General features: G+C 46.4%; 1 protein-coding gene across 1 annotated transcript in view; it reads left to right on the top strand.

Moving 5' to 3' along the window:
- Positions 1-24,926, top strand: part of LOC102388541 (ovostatin-like) — a 50,544-nt gene that overhangs the window by 16,291 nt on the left and 9,327 nt on the right. The window contains exons 11-28 of the mRNA XM_025214443.1: positions 13-171; positions 733-960; positions 1,321-1,378; positions 1,775-1,920; positions 4,255-4,404; positions 6,807-6,977; positions 7,996-8,131; positions 8,523-8,607; positions 9,073-9,301; positions 10,490-10,616; positions 11,014-11,132; positions 12,575-12,626; positions 13,541-13,624; positions 15,503-15,679; positions 17,003-17,084; positions 19,752-19,908; positions 21,652-21,726; positions 23,833-23,998. Of these exons, the coding sequence (XP_025070228.1) occupies positions 13-171; positions 733-960; positions 1,321-1,378; positions 1,775-1,920; positions 4,255-4,404; positions 6,807-6,977; positions 7,996-8,131; positions 8,523-8,607; positions 9,073-9,301; positions 10,490-10,616; positions 11,014-11,132; positions 12,575-12,626; positions 13,541-13,624; positions 15,503-15,679; positions 17,003-17,084; positions 19,752-19,908; positions 21,652-21,726; positions 23,833-23,998 (2,401 nt within the window). The remainder of the gene's footprint in view (positions 1-12; positions 172-732; positions 961-1,320; positions 1,379-1,774; positions 1,921-4,254; positions 4,405-6,806; positions 6,978-7,995; positions 8,132-8,522; positions 8,608-9,072; positions 9,302-10,489; positions 10,617-11,013; positions 11,133-12,574; positions 12,627-13,540; positions 13,625-15,502; positions 15,680-17,002; positions 17,085-19,751; positions 19,909-21,651; positions 21,727-23,832; positions 23,999-24,926) is intronic.

Below are 24,926 nucleotides of genomic sequence, written 5' to 3'. Positions count from 1 at the left end.
CTTTCCCTTTAGATCAAGGTGGTGGACAAAGACGACTCTCCCATCAAGAATGAAGTTGTCCAGCTGTTCCTCAGTGAAAAGAACATTTGCAATTATACCACAGATGACAATGGCACTGTTCAGTTTAAAATTGACACTTCTGAAATGTTCAATCCTGAGTTCAGCCTGAAAGTGAGCACTGAAAGGAAGATTTTTATTTCTTTGAGGGCCACTGTGCTGGTCTAAACCCATGGTATAAGACCCAAAGTCACAAAAACTGGGATGGGGATTGTGTTCTGGTAATGAGATCTCACTTTCTCTGACTTAATTAATGCTCCAGAAATGGAGGGGGGGGGGGGGGGGGGGGAGCCATATAAAGTAGTGACAACTACTTGAAATGCAAAGCAGATACTGGGCACTGTCCAATAGCCCAAATATTAGGTGACTGAAAAGAAAGAGCATGGCAGGTAGGAAGGGTTAAGAGAATTCTTAGGAACACGTTTTTAACTTGTTTCCCTGTTTGACAAAAAAAAAATGATTTTCACAATTGTTCTCTAATTCTGATATTTTAGCATTTCTGTGTTTTTTTCCAACTCCCTTTCTTGTTAGTAGCCACAGTCTGCTGTTGCTCACCACAGCCTCTTAGCAGGCTATGGATGCAGTGCTTTATAAATGATTTGTAAATGAACATGTGTCATTTCTACTGCCTCACTAGTAACATAGCAGTTTGTTCTTTCTTCCTGTTTTTGTCAGGCTGTATATAAAACCAGTGATGTCTGCCACATGGAAGGCTGGCTGGTGCCTTTCTATACTGAGGCCTTTTTCAGCATCCAGCGGTTCTATTCCTGGACTAACAGCTTTGTGAGGATTGAGCCAGTGTGGAAGGAGCTGAACTGTGGCCTAAAGAAGTTGATCACAGTGCATTACATCCTGAACAAAAAGCAGTACAGGGGTGCCACTAGTGTGAACTTCTTCTACTTGGTAAGCTTCTGTGAGAGGCTGCCAGGCTTCTCTGAGAGAGCTCTAGTGGGGATTTGTATTGCAGAATGCCAAACAGCAATTCCTAAAGGGCTCATTCCATCAGGATGCCTTGTTGGCAAGACTCATTATTGATTTGCAGCAGTGTACATCTGGGTGAACAGGACTGCCAAAGCAGGGAGGGGGCTGAGATGGTTTAACAGTATTAGGTCTGTACAGGGGAAGGATGCCCAACACTTCAGTATGCTAGACCTGACTCCATTTTGAGTCATACATTTAAAGCAGTACTCATGGTGTCTTTCCGGTTGCCATTCTTCCTTCCCTGCTAATGGTTCCTATCTCGTGATTTCTTTCTATAACTAGGGTATGGCAAGAGGCAAAATTATCCTTCACGGCAAAAAGGAAGTCAACGTCGGTGACGGTGAGCACTGTTGGCTTGTTTTCTTCTTTTTAAGGCAGAAATATTGAGAATTATGTAGCTGAGCAACACTTTGGGGTCAGTGAATGAAGCTATACCCGGGGTGTCTCTTCCCTCTCACTTACAAGCAGGTACAATGGCATCACCACTTGGAGAAATCTTGAATTAAGTGTGGGCACTGCTCAACCGGGCAGCCTCTCCACAGAGGAAGGACATAGCCTGTGTCATCTCAGGGTGTGGAGATCCTTAAAGAAGGCAGCAGGGGCACATGGGTGGAGGCATAAGGAACAACTCTAGAAATATCCACTGGCCAACTCTCATATGCGCCCAACTAGTACAGACATTAGTGGATCACTTCCTGGGCCTCTCTGTTATTGCTTTAACCTTTTTCTCCAGCAGCTCTAAAAGGCACTTTCTCCATTTCCCTTACCATCAATGAGAAGCTAGCCCCAGTCCTCCAGCTCCTGGTTTACACATTGCATCCTGCCAGGGAGATAGTGGCTGACAGTGCCAGAATCCAGATTGAGAAGTGTTTCAAAAACAAGGTAAGGGAACTTGAGGCATTTCCAGAGCCACATAACTTTTTTGCTATGAGATATCTATGCTGTCCCTACCCATATCCACACATTTCTGTCTCCTATTCCTTGTTATTCCAGTTTTCTCCTATTACTGCTCCACTAATTCCCATTTTTCCTTCTCATCTTTATGCTTTTTTTGTACTGTCCCCATGCTTCCCATTCCAGCCCCATAATCAATGCTTTTCCTCTCGGCACCATTAACACAGTTTCTTCCAGGACTTCTTGCTTTCCCGAGCTGCATATCCATGTCCTGAAGTCTTTTCCTATGCCTAGTTTATCTGTGATGTTTTGTTCTTTAGTGTCAGGAACATTTCTCACCTTGTTGGCCAAGTCCAATAGGCCAATTCTGGAAGTTCACAGAACTAGGTGAAACTGTTTAGGACAAATCATTCGCTGAAAAATGCCACACTTTGCAAATGTATTAATAGTTTTGGCCATAACAGAAAAAAAATAGGAAAAAAACCCTTACATGTTTCTTTCCATAGTTTTTTAAAATTAAAAATTTCATTTGTTTATTTTGAAATGATTTTTTTAAAGAAAAGGCAAAATAGACCCCAAAACAAAGTTAAATGTTTTGTCTGGGGGTTACCCAAAGTGCTTTAGAAGACCCAGACTAGCTGTTGCCTTTTTTTTTTTTTTTTTTGCCCCACAAACAAATTTGTGTTAATCCAAATCAGGTCTTTCTTCTTTTTCGTATTTTTCAGTTTGGCCATTGAATAATAAAATTACTCATTGACACAGACCAAGGGCAGATCCTATTACACCTTGGCTGAGTCCCTGAAAAACCTGTTAATGCACCTACTTTTATAACATACCTTATACTTAGCCTGAACACTAAGGGAAGAATTATTTTTCACTTCATGGATGACCAAAGTACAGCTTGTGACCAAATCTGAGTTACCCACGTAAAGCACAAGAGAGATTCTGTTACCTTCTCCGGGCACTTATGTATCCCCATTATAGGGGTAGGCTCTCCCTTTGGAGACATGCAGATTTCTCCCTATTCCTAAATCACAAAAGCTGTGAGCAAGAGGAAGACCCACCCAGGTTTTGCATTAACTTTTTTCAGGGATGTGAGAGCAAGGTAGAATAGGATCATGCTTTGGAACCTATGATGCCCAGCAAGTGGAATAGAATCTGGTCCATAGTGCTTACCAAATATCAGTGCTATGAGAGGGTTTCATATAATACACAGAGCAAGAGTTACTCCAAAGTCTTCCAAGGTTCCTAAATAACTTAGAGGCCTTAGAAAACTTCACCTCTTGCCTAAACTTTAAGCCAGGTGGGATTTTAGTGAGCATTCAAGTTTAGAAGGGGCTTGTGATAGTTCTAATAATAGATCAGAACACAAACTATGTTAAACTTTCCCAGCTGTGCAGATTTTTTAAATGTTTTTGTTTTGAAGGAAAAGAAATACAATGCAGTATTGTAGCACGGGTCATGATGGGACTGATACCTACAAGACCCAGTCCTGTACCAGAACGCCATTGGGCTTGGTGCTGTACAAATATTAGTATGCTTGCCTTAGTGCCAAACTTGGTGCTATCTTACATTAATTATGATCGGAAGGGCACTTTATTTATCCACGTATAAGTGACAACAAAATTAGTCTGACAGGTCTTCCAGTAAAAAGTAAAAAAAAAAAGCTTTAATTGTGGCATTATTGAATACAGGAAAGTTCCTATCAAATGACATTACTCAGAGGCCTTAAGGCTGAGTGTAGCTGATAATAGAAAATATAGAGCTTGTGGTTTGATGGCAGCGGAAACATGGTGTTCATCATAACTCACAGATGAGTAAACTCTGTGTTGTATGGCAGGTGCTTATTATCAAAAATGAATCTAAAAAGGAATATGACTAACCCACACTACTGCTCCCAACCCCGACCTCTGCCCCAACCTTTCTCTTCTGATGCCCTGTAAAAGTCATGGATACATTTATTTAATCCTTCCAGCTGCTCTGAGGGCCAGTGGGGACCTTGGAACATGGTGATATAGGGCTGGAAGGCCTGTCCCATCCAATCCTCTGCATCCTGACGACACCTGTATTAAAAGGGTTATATTTCTGGGGCGGGTGAAAAGTCCAGTGTTGCCTGTCGGTAATGAAGGAAGAGGTAGGAGGTATGGCCTTTGTGTTCAGGTGTGAGAAGGGAATCCAGGGAGAACCAGCTCTGTGGTGAGGCCTTTGTCCTGCCAGATGATGGTAAGAAGTCAAAGGCCTACTCCTCTTGCACCAAAACTCACATTTGCACAAAAAAGACACTCCAGAGGTGTGGAATTGACCCTTTCTGCTCAACCCCAGGTCCAGCTGAAGTTCTCTCAAGAAGAGGCGGTCCCATCCTCCAACGTCAGCCTTCTTATTAAAGCTGCTGCCAACTCCCACTGTGCACTGCGGGCTGTGGATCAGAGTGTCCTGCTCCTGAAGCCTGAGCAACAGTTGTCTGCTGAGACTGTAAGCCCCTGAGTCCCTTGCCTTATGCTGTCCCAGAGTTGCCTTCTTTCAATAGGTTCCCATCTCTCCTTGATTTCCCCTATGCTGTGCATCACCACTGTCTCCCTCTCCATTTGCTCTCTCTCAGTGTCTGGTGATGATTCTTCCATTCCAAGACACTTTCTGAGAGGCAAAGGTCTTACCACCTGTCAGTAGGGAGAACCTGATGCACCCTATCTGCTTGTGCTCATCCAGTGGCCATGCTGGGAAACATGTCAGATTTGCCACAGACAGACGCAGACATTCATGTCTATCAGTAAAAATTTCTCAAAAATTCTTACCAATAGAAAGTTTGACTGGGAGCTGGAGTGGTCATAAGTTTCAGTCCCCTGTCTGGAGAGCTATGCAGGTGAGCTGCTCCCTGTGCTACCCCTGCCCTTAGAGGAGCCCACTACTTGACAGCCAGCCCTCTCCCCGACCAGAGAAGGGGGTAGGCTGTCAATAGGCATTCCCTGGCTTTCAAATCATCTCATATACAGCCCAGATGGGCTGCATATGGGGTGATGTAAAGCCCAAAGTGCAGGAACGTGGGGCTGGGGACAGCTTCCATAACTCCAGCTCCGAGCTCTTGGCTCCCAGCTTTCATAACTCTGGTTCCCAGCTGTTAAACTTCCATTTGTGGTGCCAAACTGGGCAGGACACAGGACATGTAAAGCATGACTGGAGGCAGAGAAAGCCTTCCTAGCCCCAGTTCTCAGCCCCCAGTGCTTTGAAATTCATGCTTCTAGCACTTAGCTGCATGCCAAAGTCAGTATTTAAAACCAGAGGCCAGAAACCAGGATTGGGGACAGCCTTTCCCAGCTTGATTCCCAATCCCTGGGGATCTGCCTAGGCCCAGGCAACCTTGCAGTCAAAGCACACGGTTTTCACCCCCCTCCCCTCCACCACACACACACACACACACACACACACACACACACACACACACACACACTTCCCATTGGAACAGAAGACATGCAGAGGACTAGGCAGGGGCTGGACAAGAGAAGAGCACTCTGGGATGGTTCCTGGCTCAGAAGAATGCTGATTGGTGGGGCGGGATGCAGAGCTCCCTGACAGCTTGCTCCTGGGCAGGCTGCCAGAGAGCCAGTGTTCCCAAGCAGATGAAGGGAGAGCACAGGACTGTGAGATACTGGATGTCTCTCCCACGAGCAGCATACAGGTATTCATCTTAGATCTGGAGGAAGATCTTCATGATAGGTAACTGATCTAACCTCTTGTGGAAAAGCCATTTTTCTTCCACAAGAAAGCCCTTACATATCTGTACACTCTCCCTTTTGTGCAGGGAAAAAGTCTTTTATCCCAGCACAAATGGGGTTTCAGTGTGGCAACTGTTTTGGACTCCTGTCTGCCTTCCACAAACATGTCACCCTTGTTGCCTAACCATCAGTAAGGGGAGGCAGGTCACACCAAGGTAGGAGAGAGATTTCCAGCAAAAGGGTGAAAAGTAAGAGCCAGTCAAGACTTGCTCTAGCCAGAAGTTGGATATTCCCCACAATCAGCCTCCATCTTTTCACAGTATCATCTAATGATGTTCTTCCCACTCTTAGAAATTGCCTAGGTCTTACGGTGTGTGCTGAGTTGGACTAGCCATGGCAGCAGTGTGTTCTGGCTGGGACATTCCCATGCTTGCCTTACCTGACTTCTCCCCTTGTCACCCTCCAAATCTAGCCCCAGCCCCAGTGGCTGCTCTTAGCCACACCAGAGCATCTTCACCAGCATTTCTGGGTTTGGAGAATGCTAGCAGGAGCACATGGCTGGAGCAGATTTGGGGCCATCTGGTACATGTGTAAACACACTCTAAGACCTAACACAAAATCACTTGAGTGACTATACGGCAGATGATCACAATTCAGATGTGTGACTACCCCAACAAGTCAATAAGGGTGGTAAGGGTGGCCAGAATGTGGAATGGGCTCCCAAGGGAGGTGGTGCTCTTCCTTACCTTGGGGGTCTTTAAGAGAAGGCTGGATAGGCACCTGGCTGAGGGCATCTGACCCCAGCAGTCTTTCCTGTCCAGGACAGGGGGTTGGACTCGATGATCTGTTGAGGTCCCTTCAGACCAAACATCTATAAATCTATGAATCTAAGAGCTACTAGAGCCTGGAGGCCTCTGCTACTTTGTGAGTACCTCATAGACAGAAAAACCTAGGCAAGCTGAAGAGAGTCCAATAAGGAAAATTACAAAAAAAGGGGGAAGGGTAAGAGACCTGTATGTATTATCTCTGAAGGAACTTTGTAAGCCTCAGGTCTGAAAATGGCAGACCATTATTCTGTATAACTGCCATTACCTGGTGTGTGAACTGGTGCTTACCCCTTCCTTCCCACACACACAGGGTTCTGGGTTTGTTTTATCCTCCCAGGTGTACAGCCTGCTTCCCTTGCAAGATTTGTTTGGCTACTACTTCAAGAATCTCAACCTGGAAGATGACCGCAAAGACCCATGTATTCCAACAGACAACATCTTTCATAATGGCTTGTACTATACACCAGTAACCTCTAACTTAGGCCCTGATGTCTATATGTTTTTCAAGGTAATTGTGCTGAAATTGGCCCACCCTGGACTGCCACCAAGTTAATACCAGAAAGAAAGGGAGTAAAGAAACAGTTTCCAATGTCTTCACTGGTTTTCTTCCGCAGAAATGATGAAATGCAGGAAGAATCTGGTTTTTGGTATATAGGCACACCCTTATCTGACTAGCCCCTCTATGCTTAATCCTTCAAGCACGAGAAAATGACTCTGTTATTATGACTATGAAGCCCATAGTCAGGGAAGTGGTGGGGGAGAGACAGTTCTGCCTTCTGGAGGACTCCTTGTGTCCTACGGTTATGTAATTGGCCTCTCATCCAATCACAGTAACAGTCTCCCTCTGGAAACAGTGAATACCCTGTTGCAGCAGAAAATGCCCTGGAGGGAGTAATCCTTCATTGATCTGAAGGACAGAGGCAAGATAGCTGGACTTGGATTTGCTGAAAAGTGGCTCCTTTCTGAGCTGATTTACATTAGTTTCCCAACTGGCCAGCAGGTGCCACTGCCCTACAGGGCTCAGAACTGGTGGTAGAGATGATATCTTTTATTAGACCAACTAGAGTTTTGCAAAAAAAAATAATCTTTAATTGCAATTTTTTTTTTTTGCAAAACTCTAGTTGGTCTAATAAAAGATATCACCTCTACCACCAGTTCTGATTCCTTTTGCCTCTAGACCAATACGGCCACAACCTGGATACCTGACTGCTCTACAGTAAACTTTCAGCCCTAAAACGTCCTTTTCTTGAGCATTGTCTGTTTGTAGTGGATGTGTTCTAATTTTGTGGCACATGCTGCATTTCTAACATGCAGGGAATCTTCACAGACAACACCAAAGACCCTACAAAATGCAGAGCAGAGACAAGTTGGTCCTATGCCAGGGGGGCATAGGCTGTCCTTCAGATGGGCATAGGCCACTTGGAGTGTTTAGCAGTATCTGAATGTCTACTGGAAAAAAGGGCAGAGCTTGTTTAAGCCTGTGCTAAGAAACAGAGGTTGCTGATGTATTTGTTTTGGCTTTGAAGGAAATGGGCATGAAGGTTTTTACCAACTCTCGGCTTCGGCAGCCAGTGGTGTGTGAGAGTGAGCGGTACAGACCTGAATTCCTTTCCCGGCCTGGTGTCGCAGGCTTCTCCACTGTGCACATGGCTGGACTGTCAGGTAAGGTCAGGGTCTGAAAAGACTGCAAGCACTTCTTACTCTTGACCTGAAGTTGCATTCAGTGGCTAGTATGATGTAAACTGGTGGGTCTCCATCCTGTACCTGGTAGGAGAGGTATCCATGTTGTAAAGCATTACTGCCACTGGCTGCCATTGTCCTTGTCTCACTGAACTGAATTGGTCACAGAAACCTGTCCATCCTGAGTAAGTGCAAAGTTCCTGGGCAGGGAAGCAGAGGCAGAGAGTTGCTTTCCACAGTTCTCATCTCACATTTTTGGAAGTAAACTTTGGGGTGTCGGTTTGATCCAGAACACATGGGCAGAGCCCACCCTGCCATGATGCCTTTTCTGAATACACTGGGATTGACCAAGCTCCCTCTTCTCCCTGAATAGGGGTGAATGCTCGAGAAGCAAAAGTAATTGAGACAGTCCGGAAGTTCTTCCCTGACACCTGGATTTGGGATCTAGTCCCAGTGGGGTGAGTCTTCCTTTCCTTTTCTCCTCACCTCCTTTCAAAAGTGCTGTTGAACCCATGCCCACTGCTGCCCTGCAAAGTGCCAGGAACTTGTTCTTTTGACCACTCCTGCCTGGTGACAATATTTAAGGTTCCCAGTGCATGTTCCCCACAATCCCCTGATGGGTTGCACCCACCCTTATGTGGCAGGAGTGTCTGAAGTGAAGATTCAGGACTGGGAATTGAGTTCTGGGTCCCGTTCTAGTCTCTTCCCCTAAACTCCTATGCTGTTTGGGCTAAATGGCAGGCAGAGGGATTTACCAAGGGCTCACCTTGAAGGACCTGGGTAATGAGCTTGGGGCACTCAGACATGAGAAAGTCTCAGCCTGCAGCCTGAGCTGGCTTTTTCATAATCTGCTGTCTGTACTGAGTGCTGTAGCATATAAACCTTACTTTCTTTCCAATGTGCTCTCTGCCCATTCTCTTCAGTTCTACTGGAAAGGCCAACCTCACATTCACTGTCCCTGACACCATCACCGAATGGAAAGCCAGCATGTTCTGTGTGGCAGAGGAGGCAGGCTTTGGCATCTCTGTACCTGCCTCTCTGACAGCCTTCCAGATGTTCTTTGTTGAAATGACACTGCCCTATTCCATCATTCGGGGAGAAGACTTCTTACTTAGAGCCAATGTTTTCAACTACATGGGCACTTGCAATCAGGTATGTCCTTTCTTCCTCCCTCTGAATTCACATCCCTTCCTCCTTGGCAAAGCTGTAGCATCCTTCCTTGGCTACAATATGCAGCAGCATGGTAAGTATATAAAGACCCAGCTGTTTTTTGGTAAATTACTGTGATTGCTTCTGTCCTCCTGGGTCACTACAGAGCAGAGAGAGATTGAGTTGAATTTTGTCCTGAGCTAGGGATACCAGCAGTGCTCCACAGAAGTGCACCTTCCGAGAATGCCGTGGTGAGTTTGTTGAGAGCACCTTTTATGCTTTTCGCTGCTTCACAGCACTACCAGCTTCAGTGAAAGCTACACAAGGAAAAGTCAAGGCAGAACTGAGTCCTGTGAAACTCCCAAGCACAGGAGCAGGGGCCAACTTGTGGCTCCTGTCTAAAATTCAGAGCTGAGGGAGAACCAGAACCCCAGGGCTTGCAGCACATTCTATACAGCTTCCAAAATCAGTAGCCAAGGAGGTGTAAGAGATGCAAAAGCCGCATGTTCTTTCTAGTTACTTCCCCCCAAAGGAGTCTGTCTGCCTCAGTACTTCCTAGTTAGACCTGAGTAGGCCTGTACTCCTCAGTAGCTTGTACACACCTTAAAGGTAACCTGGCCAAAAGAGAGTACCCTCTTTGTTTCTGTGTGTTCCCAAGAAAGTCTCAAAACAATTTTTCTTTGTTTGCTTTTGCTTTAGAAATGTCTTTCTGCTTGATTTTTAAAAAAAATCAAGAACTGATTTATCCTTTTTTGGGGGAGGTCATTTAAGGCAAACCTCTGAAGTGAAGAAAAACAGTGAAAAAAGAAAAGCCACCCTCCCGGTAGCCTTCCATATACCTCATAAAGCAGCACAAAAGAGCACAAATAGGGGTTTTCTATGCAAGCTGCCTCAAAGACAGCAAGTCCTGGGGTACTGCACTTGAATATGAGTGTGGGTCAGGATATTGGGTTATCTGCTGGTAAGAGATCTTGAGCACCCCTACTAATGCTAACAACTCAGCCAGGCGGGGGATCTGTTAAGATCCTATCCAATGCCATATAATTCTCTGCCTCAACACTGTCCTGCAAGTGTGGACACTGGATATCCACCGGAGGCAGGCAGTTGGAAGCTCAACCCTTCTGCCAGCGCACCCATCCCTGTCTGTCCAAGGCAGCCTGCACCACAATAGTCCTTCTCCTTTGTTTCCAGGTCAAGGTCTTTTTGGCAAATTCTGAAGATTATTTGGTTCAGCTCCTCTCACCAAGTGATGCTGATGGATGTGTGTGTTCCAATGAACGGAAAACCTATGTCTGGAAAATTATTTCCAAAAACATTGGTAAGCTTCTGCACATCCTTCTGGCTGTCCATCCTGGGATGGATACTAGCCTGTTTATGCACTGTTGAAGGCCCAACTTTAGCTCATTCCACTACCCCTGCTTAGAACTTGGACCTCAAAATACTCTGACCCTATTTTCCCAGCTTATGAGGTCATCTGATGTGTTGTGCTGGAGGCCCTTTTCTGTGACAATGCATTTGCAAAGCATCTCAGATCTCTACCACCTCATGGCTGCTCCCATGAAGTGGCTTAGTGTCCATTTTCCTTCCCCACTTGCCAATTTTTTCCCTGTAGCTCATTCCCAGTAAGGTCCTTGGCAAAAGATACCTGCCAGTATTGGCTATTGTTCTAGGAATCCAAGGTAAACTTTTCTGTTTTGGGTGGGGTGGCATTTTAGGTGAGGTGACGTTCAACATTACAGCCGAGATTCTGGATGGCGGAAGCTGTCAGGGTAAATCTGCTGGAGACCTGGTGATAAGGTGGAAAGACACCCTGATCAGGACCCTTTTGGTTGAGGTACAGTAGAAAGCTCTTACTCTGTCTGGACACTTTGCCTTTTCATGCAGAAGGAGAGAAGGCAGAAAGTGAGTGTTGAAAGGAAGTCAGGGCATTTCAGGTTCCCTAAAGTCCATACAGCTAGGGTCCAGTTTCAGCTGACTGGGTGGGGGTTAGGCTCTTCTGTCCCACAAGTGCTGGTCTGGGAGAAGACAGATCCTGGAAAGGTGACCTGGTGAACCCTTCCCTGCTTTCCCAAATCCTTCCTTCTAGCTCCAGGGCTGGGCCATCCAAAGTCTGACAGGTGTTGCTGACACAGATGCTCAGTCAGACAAGACTTCTTCCCCATGCACTTTGTTTGCAGCCTGCACTTGGCCCTTGCTGACTTTGGGATCAGGATAATTACAGGCCACTAGGAGAAGATCTATTGGGAGAATTGAGGGGCTGGTCTGTACCACCCTAGGTGAGGGCCACAAAAAGGAAGGAACAGAGCATATCCTTCCCACCTGAGGTCGCTGACCCACTTCAGGGCTGGAAGCTCACTTCTGGGTCTGCCCCAGGCTTGTCCCCAGTGCCTGCTCTCACATGTGTTAGAGACTGGGGGCTTGAGAGGGGGTACTGGGGACCCCCTGAGAATGGCCCCTGAGATGGTACAGACAAGCCCACTGTTAAACTTCTCCCACACCAGCCAGAGCCTGGTGACTCTCTGTTCAGCTATTCCTTTCCATAAATGGCATCAGGCTCTCTGTACACTGCTCAGTAGCCAAGGTGTGCCTAGGGTGGTAGCACCTTAAGGGCAAAGCACTTATTCTGCATATATTGCCACTCTCCCCTGGCTGGCAATAATATTCTTACTTCTTACTGTGTCTTACTTCTACATCACTGAAGAAGTAAGACACTTAAGGCACATCTGCACCACAGTGGTAGCAAAGCTCAGCAGGGACATCCCTACCCATGCCCTGTGCTTCCCCTTCCTCCCCCCAGTTTCCATTCACAGGCTTCCAGTCTGGAAACGTGATGGTGAGGCCATCTGTAACCAGTCACTGAAGGCCCTTGGTCATCAGCGTACTTCCAAGCAGCCACTTGTGAGGCCTCTGTGAGGTTGTCCCCAGAGTATCTCTTATGCAGAGCATGTGACAAGGAGTCAGTGGGTGGGGATGCTTAGGGACAGCATGGACATTTGGGACTAGCACAGTGTAGATGCACAACCAGAGACAGTAGCCTGCAGGGCGAAGAAAGGATAGATGAGGACTGAGGTGGCTGGCAATAAAAAAACATTAAGCTTTCCTCATGCCAAGGAGAAAGAAGACATGAAAAAAGTGCCATGGGCCACAAATTGCATATTCTTAGTGAATGGCAGAGCATGTAGGTGATAAGGGATGACTGTTCCTTACTGCCACTACACAGTTTTCTCCTGTAAGTGTCCCTTGCTCATGCTGTCTCATCTTCCCTACATCACTCAGCCTGAAGGCATTGAAAAGGAAGTGACCCAAAGCTCCCTCATCTGTACAAAAGGTAAGGCCATCTCCTCAAATTCTGTACCTACTGACTTGGGAGGGAAAAGGAAGGGTAGAAAACTGCATTCTGTCCCTCAGGACCAGTTAATACTTTTAGTAAATCTCTGACCCTCTCCCTTTCTGCCAAAGAGCATGGGATACTGTATAGCTGGCACCTAGGTAGGAGGGTGGCTAGGATGCTAGTTTGTCAACACAGATTCAGTTCCCAATCCTACTACAGACTTGCTGTGGGACCTTGATCAAGTCATTCAGGTATATCAACACATCAGTAAGAGGTGTGGGCTGCTCAAGGCTACCAGGACACTAGACACTCATTTATCAACTGAAGCCCACGCTGCTGTAGCTTAACTGCTCTTGGTACCCAGGATAGTTGGATTAAGGCAAGCATGAGTGCATCTCTATGAGCCAGGTATCCAGGTTGTAGCCATATTAGTCTAGAGCAGGGGTGGTCAAAATGCAGCCCCGTGGGCTGGATGCGGCCTGCCAGGCCTTTCTATCTGGCCCACGGGGCCCCTAAAAAATTTAGAAAATTAATATTTCTCTGCTCCTGTCTGCCTGTCATGTGGCCTCCACTGGCTTGCCAAACTCAGTAAGCAGCTCTCCACCCAACATAATTGCTTGCCCCTGGTTTAGAGGCAAAACTCATGGCAGAGGTGATATCTTATCTGATATCTTTATTAGACCAACTAGATATTTGAAAAAAAAAATCTTTATTTGCAAGCTTTCAGGCACAGGCAGCCTTCATCAGGCATCTGTCGTCTTCACTCCCGGCTTGCTCCTGGTGCCAACACCAATGGTTCTCATATATACTAAGAGTCTTAGATTGTTCATTCATATAAATTTTTACCATTAAGTGCCATAATCCAAGCCGATATATAAAGGTCTATAAATAATCACCTATTTTCCTCGCAGATGGAGCAGCCTCTCGAAGTATGTCTCTGAAGCTGCCTAAAAATGTGGTAGAAGGATCAGACAGAGCCTTTTTTTCTGTTATAGGTAAATGTATTGGGTTTCAGGCTGGGTTTCATGGGGTGATTCTTGCATCTTGGGATAGGCAAACCTGTGAGCAATAAGGCAGATTCTTGTCCCTTAGAAAATGATTGCCCAACTCAGCAATGCTAAGAGGCATCTTCTTTGCCAGAGAGAAGGATTTCAGTTCCCAAATGGTATCCCTTGGCTCCTTTCCTGTGGTATAAAGGCTTTATTGGCACTCATGTGGGTTGACTCACGGCTTTGCACCTGACATTTAAGCACAATTCCCAAACTCAGGGCAGGAAAACTTGAATATCCATCATCCTGTATACCAGGGAACTGGGGGTGGTAGGAAGGTTTGGGCCGGCTGCATTCCTCTCAAGTCTCTATGTCTTTAATGCCGGTCATCCCAAGTACATACTAGTACCCCTCCCACCTGCACTGCATCTATGGACACATTATAATTTCTGAAAGCTCTACTTGCAAAAAGATTTAGGAAGAGCTGTTTTGTACCCTTTCACTTGTATATCTGACCCCCTTCAGTTCAATTAGCCAGGCCCTAGAGGAGGAAGAGTTTAGAATTAATACAAGCAGAAATCAGTAAATACTTCTCCAAATGTCTTTTGTTATTTTAACCAACAATAGCACTGCCATTCTAAGGCCCATTGTCTGATCCTAAGAGGCAAGGGCCTATTGATTCTAAGAGGCAAGAGGATACTGATCCTAAGAGGCAAAGGCAGGGTATCTCAGGAAAATAATCAGATGACTCAGTATAGTCCAGAGCAGCAAAGTAGGAATTTCAAAAGTTTTTCAAAGTATGGGAGGGTCACATACTGACTCCATTACTACGAAGACAGTCCTGCAGACACCTCTCCTCATTACCCTTATTCCTGATCTCACAGACCTCTTTTTTTCTCCTGTATCGTGGCTGCCTAACTTTGGCAAGGCTGAGGGCTACATATGGTGCCTGTGTGTGGTGCCTGGGCTACACACCACATGGTCTGCACACTTTGATGGTGACTTCCCTGGGGTCCCTGCTTCATCTGCACAGGCTGCACTGGCTGCATACAGCCCCCTGCCCAAAGCACATGGCCGCCTCATTCCCCATCAGCTTTATGTGCCCCCCTGCTTCTTGCTGCCTGAGCTGCAGTTGTGGCATGGGCCACCAGTTGAACAGCCCATTCCTATCAGAAGTTGCCTGTGGCATCCACAGAAATTGCTGCAATAAAAAAGAAATGCTGGGAAAGTGTTTGATGCATTTTGGATCTCACTTAGTGCAGTTTTTCCATTGGAAACTAAGAGATAAAGTTGGCACTTTCAACTAACCAGCCAGTGCCTTGGAGATGGCAATTTTGAAACTTCTGCCCTAACATGCCCACTTCTAGCCCTTCAGGCTGTGAGAACTTACATGTGTCACTTGCCCAGAACTCTCTTGTTCATGCTGTACTGGTAAATAGAACATCTAAGGGGAAAATGAGAAACTTTTCTTGATATCCTTTTCCTGAAACTTATCCTCAAATAAAAAGTAGCTGCCTGCTGCAGCTCAGGAGTTTGGAACATTTAGTGTGTTGCTAATGCATATAATTTCACAAGGTGCAAGAGAGGTGGGCCCAGGTGCAAGACATTCACAAGCCCCTTGTTTGGGGAATTTTCTATCCTCTTATGTAGAAGAGGGAAAATCCTTCTTCCTGCATTGAAAATGGAAGGACAGCTGAGACTATACAAGGTAGCAGAGGAACCTCTCCAACCTTTCACTAATATTCCCTGGATGGCATGTTCTACAAGCCCAGTTTAGGTCTGGCAGGTCCCTGCTGGTTGCACTGATTTTCCAGCTCTGCAGTATGTAGATACTGGTTTCCCAGACTCTGGGCTGCACTCACCCCTGCATCTTTCTCCCCACAGGTGACATCCTAGGCACAGCCATGCAGAACCTGCACCAGCTCCTCCAGATGCCCTTTGGTTGTGGGGAACAGAACATGGTCCTGTTTGCTCCCAACATCTACATCCTGGACTACCTGAATAAGACAAAGCAGCTGAGTGAGGAGACCAAATCCAAGGCAATAGGATACTTAGTTAGTGGTGAGAGGCCTCTCTATAACATCCCCCTTCTGCCTCCCTGACAGTACACAACTGCTTTGCATTTTGACTTTGGGTTGGCTTACTGGGGTATGTGTAGACAAAACAGGGGCTCTAAATTAAAGCAGTGGGTTTTAAAAAACATAGCTTCAATTTAGGCCTGATTAACCCCCGTGTTGTACATACACACACCCTGCTGACTTACCTGCTTCTCCGGTGGGGAGGGGAGGGCGAGCTGCCAGTGGACAGAGCAGTCCCTGGGCTGCGGGAAGCACTGGTGCTTCCTTCTTCAGCAGCTGCGCCCCTCCCCGCCCCCGGCAGCACCCACCCACAGGCACCCGGTTTGGGCAGTCCTGAGGGGCACTGCATCCGTGAAGGGTAGCACAGGGCCTCACACAGCTCAGGCAGGCAGGCAGGCTCAGGGGGACAGGGTGTTGAGATCAGGCTCGCCACTTTTCTTAGGCAGAGCTGCTTTCCTGGGCTGCTGTCGAATTTCCTACAGCGGCTGGAATTAATGTGCAATACACTGCCGAGGCATGCAAACGCTGATACCATTAAAGCGGTACAAAAGCATTTAGCCCGCTTTAAAGTGTCATGCAAGCACGCCTCTCCTTTCATCTACACACAGCCCTGGGTGATGTAGCTGGCTTGTAACACCACAGTCACTGCCTGTGTTGGCAGATCAGCAGCTTCTCAAAGCTGTCCCTCTCTTCTTTCTGCCATTTCTAGCCCAACAAGGGTTCCCTCAATTTCTTCACCCCTTCAGAGATTCAGTCCTTTAATTTTTGCTTTCCTCTCCTGATTCCATCCCACTGCTATTGCTCCTTTTCTCCAGACTTAGCCAGCAAGTTCATGTTCTTTCTTTCTCTCTGGTCTCCCATACTTACCCTAGAACAGTGGCTCTCAACCTTTTTTGGACCAAGACCCATTTGTAAACATCGATGGCCGCTCCCAACCCAGTGCCCCTCACTGCTGACCCACTGCCCCCCACCTCCCCCCCCCTGTGTGTGGGGCAGGGGGGTGGGGGTGTGTCATGGAGGGACCCAAGCAGCCCCTTGCTAGCTGGAACTCTGGCACCCTGCAAGAGAAAAGACACAGTTTCTTGCGTTTTTCTCCTTTAATGGAGAATACATTTTTAAGTTTGTTCATGACACTTTCATATATTCTCGCAACCCACTTTTGGGCCATGCCCCACAGGTTGAGATACACTGCCCTAGAAGACATACTTTCCCCCGCTTGGACTTGTTGATTGAGATTCTCAATTTATCTATAGGGGAGACCTGTTACTTTTGATCAGTGAACATTTCTTCTACCTTGCATTTTCAGGGTACCAGAAGCAGATGTCATATAAGCACCCTGATGGATCCTACAGCATCTTTGGCAGTAGGGATGAGGAAGGAAACACATGGTAAGAGCTGGGGAATGTGGTAGAGCTTGGACTTGTAACAAATCAATGGGCAATAGACACCTCTTCTGCTTAAAGCAAATATATGCAGAGGACACAGGGATACAAAGTGTAGTCCAAGAGCTTCTGAAACAAAAATCTCTCCTGCTGGAGTTAAAGAACCCTATGAGCTGTTGCAGGTCCTTTTTTGCATGTAGATACTGGTTTCCCAGACTCTGGGCTGCACTCACCCCTGCATCTTTCTCCCCACAGGTGACATCCTAGGCACAGCCATGCAGAACCTGCACCAGCTCCTCCAGATGCCCTTTGGTTGTGGGGAACAGAACATGGTCCTGTTTGCTCCCAACATCTACATCCTGGACTACCTGAATAAGACAAAGCAGCTGAGTGAGGAGACCAAATCCAAGGCAATAGGATACTTAGTTAGTGGTGAGAGGCCTCTCTATAACATCCCCCTTCTGCCTCCCTGACAGTACACAACTGCTTTGCATTTTGACTTTGGGTTGGCTTACTGGGGTATGTGTAGACAAAACAGGGGCTCTAAATTAAAGCAGTGGGTTTTAAAAAACATAGCTTCAATTTAGGCCTGATTAACCCCCGTGTTGTACATACACACACCCTGCTGACTTACCTGCTTCTCCGGTGGGGAGGGGAGGGCGAGCTGCCAGTGGACAGAGCAGTCCCTGGGCTGCGGGAAGCACTGGTGCTTCCTTCTTCAGCAGCTGCGCCCCTCCCCGCCCCCGGCAGCACCCACCCACAGGCACCCGGTTTGGGCAGTCCTGAGGGGCACTGCATCCGTGAAGGGTAGCACAGGGCCTCACACAGCTCAGGCAGGCAGGCAGGCTCAGGGGGACAGGGTGTTGAGATCAGGCTCGCCACTTTTCTTAGGCAGAGCTGCTTTCCTGGGCTGCTGTCGAATTTCCTACAGCGGCTGGAATTAATGTGCAATACACTGCCGAGGCATGCAAACGCTGATACCATTAAAGCGGTACAAAAGCATTTAGCCCGCTTTAAAGTGTCATGCAAGCACGCCTCTCCTTTCATCTACACACAGCCCTGGGTGATGTAGCTGGCTTGTAACACCACAGTCACTGCCTGTGTTGGCAGATCAGCAGCTTCTCAAAGCTGTCCCTCTCTTCTTTCTGCCATTTCTAGCCCAACAAGGGTTCCCTCAATTTCTTCACCCCTTCAGAGATTCAGTCCTTTAATTTTTGCTTTCCTCTCCTGATTCCATCCCACTGCTATTGCTCCTTTTCTCCAGACTTAGCCAGCAAGTTCATGTTCTTTCTTTCTCTCTGGTCTCCCATACTTACCCTAGAACAGTGGCTCTCAACCTTTTTTGGACCAAGACCCATTTGTAAACATCGATGGCCGCTCCCAACCCAGTGCCCCTCACTGCTGACCCACTGCCCCCCACCTCCACCCCCCTGTGTGTGGGGCAGGGGGGTGGGGGTGTGTCATGGAGGGACCCAAGCAGCCCCTTGCTAGCTGGAACTCTGGCACCCTGCAAGAGAAAAGACACAGTTTCTTGCGTTTTTCTCCTTTAATGGAGAATACATTTTTAAGTTTGTTCATGACACTTTCATATATTCTCGCAACCCACTTTTGGGCCATGCCCCACAGGTTGAGATACACTGCCCTAGAAGACATACTTTCCCCCGCTTGGACTTGTTGATTGAGATTCTCAATTTATCTATAGGGGAGACCTGTTACTTTTGATCAGTGAACATTTCTTCTACCTTGCATTTTCAGGGTACCAGAAGCAGATGTCATATAAGCACCCTGATGGATCCTACAGCATCTTTGGCAGTAGGGATGAGGAAGGAAACACATGGTAAGAGCTGGGGAATGTGGTAGAGCCTGGACTTGTAACAAATCAATGGGCAATAGACACCTCTTCTGCTTAAAGCAAATATATGCAGAGGACACAGGGATACAAAGTGTAGTCCAAGAGCTTCTGAAACAAAAATCTCTCCTGCTGGAGTTAAAGAACCCTATGAGCTGTTGCAGGTCCTTTTTTGCCTCTATGGGCCTTCTCACTTGAAAATGATACTATCAGACATGTATATACACATCTGTACACACACACATTACACAGCAGCTTTTACAGACCTACATAAAAAGATCTTCTTTTGATCTGTAAAGTCACCATCTGTCACTCAGAACCAATTTGGTTGGAGGGTAGTTGTGGCAGAAGCAGCCCAAGTTGAGACTTACTGGGCATGTCTACACATGCATTTATGCCGGTTTAAATTTACTGTACAGTAAGTTACTGTGCAGTAAGTGGGAATAGGCTGGCATTTACACATGCAGGCGTTAAAGCTCATTAACGCTGTGTGTGCACTGACTTGGGACTAAAGTTAGTCCCAAGTCAGTCCACACACACATAGAGTTACTGGGCAGTAAGGTGTCTACATGTACATTACTGTGCAGTAACCAACTGGGCATAAATTTGATACCTGCATGATGCAGCTATCAAATTTACACGCCAGTAGGCATAAGTTGTCATAAGTTGCCATATTTACTGCGCAGTATGGGTGTGCATGTGTAAACATGGGCCCATACTGTGCAGTAATTTCAGTTACTGCATAGTAAATGGACATGTATAGATGCATCCACTGGTCCTCACTCCTAGTGGGGACTCAACATCTGTGTATCACTCCTCTTCAGGCTCACTGCCTTCGTGTACAAGTGCCTCGCTCAAGGCAACCGCTACATCTACATCGACAGCAATGTCCAGGAGCAGACTCTGGTATGGCTCTCAGGCAAACAAAAGCCAGATGGCTGCTTCCAAAGTATTGGGAAACTCTTCAACAATGCCTTGAAGGTGAGTCCATTTTCCTCCTCCTCAAATTTTCAGTCCTGTTACTAGAAAAATGCTGTTATGCTGCTGCCAAATACTGATTTCCCCCCTAAATTTCCACTACTTCAATTGGCTGGCTTTTCACACAAGATAATTCAATCCAGCTGGCTTGCTTCCCTTTCCCATAGCCAATCTCTGATTGCATGTACGTATAATTTATTTCCCTCATCTCCTCCCAGGGACTTTCTGCACCTGTTGCTAGGGAAACAGGAAGATGAGGAAGCCATTTTCAAGATAACACTTCTGTACTCCTTTTCCCCATCTGTCCAGGCTGGAAGCAGTCCCTGTTTGGGGCTGCTTGGCTCTTCCTTCTTCCTGAACAGCTGCTCAGAGAATTGGGATGGCTATTTATGATGAAAAAATAACTTGCCCAGTGGTATAAAAGATGCATAGCCAGCTCCCAGTGGGCACATCTACACAAGACATTTACTGCACAGTAGACTAATTAGTTGTGGATTATACATCTCTGTGTCTGCATGTATGCCCCTATTAGGCTGGAGTAAACTAATTTACTCTGCAGCAGGATAGTGCTTGTAAATACAAATACTATCTTGCTGCAAAGTAAAAAACTCCGCATCAGCACATGTGTAGATGCTGCACGGGCTGGCTGGGCCATGAGGATGCTTTAGCGCCGGGGCTGACTGCCAGCTAGGCCCATTCTAAAGCATCCTCATGCCCCAGCCAGCCCCTTCACAGTACGTTGAGCCAGGGGGAAGAGCCCCAGACTGGCAGGCTGACTCCCCCGGGGCTCCTTCTAGCAGCCAGGACTGCTCCAACCTAGCTCAATATGTTGTGTTTCTGGGTGCACATTCAAATGGCAATAAACTGTGGAGTTTATTGCTACAGAGTTTACTGCTCCTGGATGCACATTCATAGGGCACACAGAGGAGCAATAAACCTCCAGATCAATAAACTCCACGGTTTATTGCTATACATTAATTGCATGTGTAGATGTGCCCAGTGACACTTAACAGATTAATTTGACAGCGAGTCTCTTAAACTCTGCTCTGCCCAGCACTGCCACCTGTAGGACATAAAGAGAGCACAGTTGGGTAATACCATATTTACTTGCAAGTACCATACTTACCCCAAAAATTATACCCTTAGAATTGGGCGTATGTCTTAATTGGGGAACTTGATTTTATGCCCAGAATAGAAGCACCCAGCTTCACAGTGCAGCAGCAGGGATATTTCTATTCGGGCAGCTGAGGGAGTCAGTTGACTTAGTGGCTTGTTCTTCACCCCACAAGTGTTAATGATCACCTCCCCTTTAATGTCTTGATGTTTCTCTAATTAAACCAGCCTTTCTTAGGGAAATGTCGCTGTTTGCTATCTGCTTCTGGTCCTTATTCTCTTACATCACAGCCTGGAGACTCTTTAGCTCTTTTCAGGATCATAGGTCCACCCATGGAGCTGGGGTTCCAGCTTTTAGGTAAGCAGGAAAGGGAGAATGCACAAGCTGAAAATCAAGTTCTGTCCCTACTTTATGCAGACATAACTCTGTAAAAAAAATTGTTTTCATTCTGCCTTTCCAAAAATAGGCTGCATGTTGTATATGAGAGCATGTATATGGTAATGTAGTATGTGAGAAAATACAGTAATATCATTAGGGCTGGCAATTCAATTAAATCCTCTGAGGAGAAGAAAAGGTGGGGCCTCCTTCTCCCATTCACTGACTACATAGTTATGTCTCTTTTTTTTTTCCAGGGAGGAGTAGATGATGAGCTTTCCCTTTCTGCCTACATCACCATTGCTTTGGTGGAGGCTGGACTCCCCATCTCGGTAAGGATTCCTTCACTTGAGACTGTTCAGTTGTAAATGGTGTCCGGAAATTGGCACCAGAATCAGTTGTAAGTAGGGACCTACCGAAATTGTGGTTTTGCAATTTTTGCAGAAACTGCAATTTCAGGTAGGTTCTATGAAAAGTTGCAGGCTCTACACTTTTAGTGGGCTCCCTGAAAAAAAAATTATCAAAAATAAAATGTTGGCTCGCTGTGGAGAGCCAACAGTCCTTGTGGCCACTGCAGCCTGGCTGTGCAGCCCATTGGAGAGGGGGAATGGGGAAGGGGACTGCCAACATGGCAAGTTGGATGCTGCTCCCACCCCTCAATGCTGATTGGCTGTGAGGGCTGTCCATCATATGGTCACACCTGTCTCCACCCATCAGTGGCAAGGAGCAGGGCTGTATGACTGACAATCAGTGGCAAGGGGCAAGCCACTGGGACCCGTCGGCCAATTAGAGGCATGGGGGTGTCATGCTGGCCCAGAAAAATGGGTGCTAGCTCCCTGGTCTGCTCAAAAAATTGGCTGGCAGCCACCTCAAGTTTGGTAGACCCCTAGTTATAAGCTGTCTGGGTACGGAAAGTGATAACCACATAGGGGCATTGGGTCTGTCTAGAATGTACACACATTAGTTGCTGTTGTGAAAGAAAATGAGCTATGTACTACTCCTACTTTTCAAGCTGAAACTCCACTGATATCAGGAGGCACAGCCTGGCTGGATCTAGGGCAGGATATGGACATGTTTAAACCCATCAGGTGCTGGTCCCTATATTCTAGCTTAGCCTTAGGGTGCAGGCCCACAGCACAGTTATTACAAACTGGTGTAACTTTCACCAGTGCACATTGGCTGCTTGCAGCCATTAAAAAAAAAAATCCCCCCAGTGCTTTACTTAAACTCAGCATATTTGTGCGCCAAGCCTCACACATGCCCAGAAGAGGCAGAGCCTTAGTTGGACCCAGCTCACCTGATGTCTGTATTGATCACGGGCTTTAGTGGGGCTTTTTTTGCACTTTTATCTAATAACTGATTGAATCAGCTTTAGCTAAAAGCGCCAAAAAGCCCCACTGAAGTGCCCAATCTATACAGACACCGCAGAGCTGGGTCGAAGTAATGTGTTTTGGATTTGTTTTTTTGTTTTTGTTTTTTAACATTTGCAAGCAGCCATTATTTCCAACTTCTTCAGAAATAACTTTACACCAGAGAACAGCATTACCTCCAGTGTAAAGGCTGTGCATTGTATGCCCGCTCCACTTTTCCTCCAGAGTAAATGTGTTATTGTTTGCACCTTCAGACATGCCACTCAGGACCAGGAGATATTGCAGGGAAGAGCCATGAAACACCCAAATGGTCCTATAAATGTGTGTGTCTTGGACTACAAGCATAAGCAGAGCAGGTTCCAACTCCGATGCCAGATATTTGTGCTACAAACAATTAATATTGTAAAGGTTCATTAATTTAGAAACAAATGTGACTTCTGGTTGGCATAATGAACAGCACAGTTCAAGCCTCAGGCTCTATTCCAGACCTCTTGGTCTTCATATACTGTACTTTCATATCATGGTTTCAGTCTGTGCTTACAGAACTTGCATCTTCCTCTGTCCTCTACTGAGTATCAGTGACAACAAAGTCAGTCTGTGATCTCAGGTTATTGCTGTGTCTCCTTTCTGCATGGAGACATGCAGCACCATGCATGCAGCACCATGGAAGTACATGGAGTACCACAGGAGTCACTGAGAACAAAATCTGTCCCCTAGTCTAGAGTTTCACCATCCTCCTCAAACAGAGGTTAATAATTATTGTAGATCTAAGCAGAAGAAGTGGAGCTGGGAGGGAGACAGAAATATCTCTTTCTCACATGCAAAAATATCTGATAAATAAGCCCAGGTAACTTCTGTTTTATCATGGTTTCCTAGTCTGAAAATATCTGCTTAAGGCATTCCATACTGACCCTTCCGAAATTCTTAGAGAAATGGAAGGGTCCTTGTCTTCTGCAGTGGTAGTGACAGGACACCATGATCTGGAAATGCTTAAAGGCAGAAGCATTTGCTTGGAGGAAGATGTGTTGTGCATTCACTCATACCCAGATGTAACATGTGCCTTTACAGCACACTGTGGTCCGAAATGGCCTGTTTTGCTTGGAAGCTGCAAGTGAAAAGGGAATCAGCAAAGTTTATGTCCAGGCACTCCTGGCCTATGCCTTCTGCTTAATCGGCAACCAGGCAAAATGCAATTTCTTCTTGAAGGAGCTAGACAAATCAGCCAAGGAAGTTGGTGAGTGACACCTGTTTTTACTTTGGTTGTTTTGTTTTGTTTTGTTTTTCTTTTGGTTTTTGTGTTTTCCTTTCCCAATTTGTTGGGACTGATGGAGAGACAGTCTGATCTGGACAGCAAGAAGATCAGTAATTATTTTGTTCATATCTAGGTGTTATGGTGACTGGACTTGCCACGGTGATAGCATCTTGCCCCGAGGAACTAAGCAGGCCCATAGGTGGGCAAATTGAAACAGAGAAACCAGGAGGCTCTGAGGTTTTGTTTTTCACACACCAGCTAGAAAAACCCTCTTCTATGCACACCGTGACTGTGCCCAGAAGTGCAGGCACATGTGGTTTTTGGCACCACAAACCTCTTTGCGGCACCACAAACCACACACCCAGAATGCTAAAATATGCCCTGCATTGCAAGTTTTGCTACCGGTAGCAAAAAAAAAACAAACACTGCATGGTGCACACTATGGTAGCATGCACCAGAGCAAACAGAGGCTCAGTCCTCCAGCGAGATGCTCTGGCTGCCAGCCAAAATATCTCCACTCCTCTGTTTGTCTCTCAGCTGCTCCAGCATGCTGGGAGCTGGGAGGAGCAGGAAAAGGACAGTTTGCCTGAAGAGGGACAATTTGTCGCTCACCAAAGTGCATGTGCAGGGGCATTTGCTGTGGCACAAGTAGCAGCACAAATTTGTGCCGCTACTATTTGTGCTGCTGCAAGAACATGCCCCTGCACATCTGCCCATTAGAGCATTAGAAACTCATGGCCACCTCCCATCTACAGTGAGGTTTCCCAGGACATCTTCTTCATCTTGCTCCAAATGCTTTTATTGAATAGTAATATAAATGGACAGAGCTTGATTCTGATCTGCCTTTTCCTGGCATAAATACAATGGACTATGAAACTGGAAAAAGAAATGTAGGCCTAATGTTTCTTTT

This window comes from Alligator sinensis, unplaced genomic scaffold, assembly GCF_000455745.1.
Source record: "Alligator sinensis unplaced genomic scaffold, ASM45574v1 scaffold317_1, whole genome shotgun sequence".
In the NCBI taxonomy this organism is placed as follows: Eukaryota; Metazoa; Chordata; order Crocodylia; family Alligatoridae; genus Alligator; species Alligator sinensis.
This window is presented reverse-complemented; position numbering and strand designations above follow the sequence as displayed.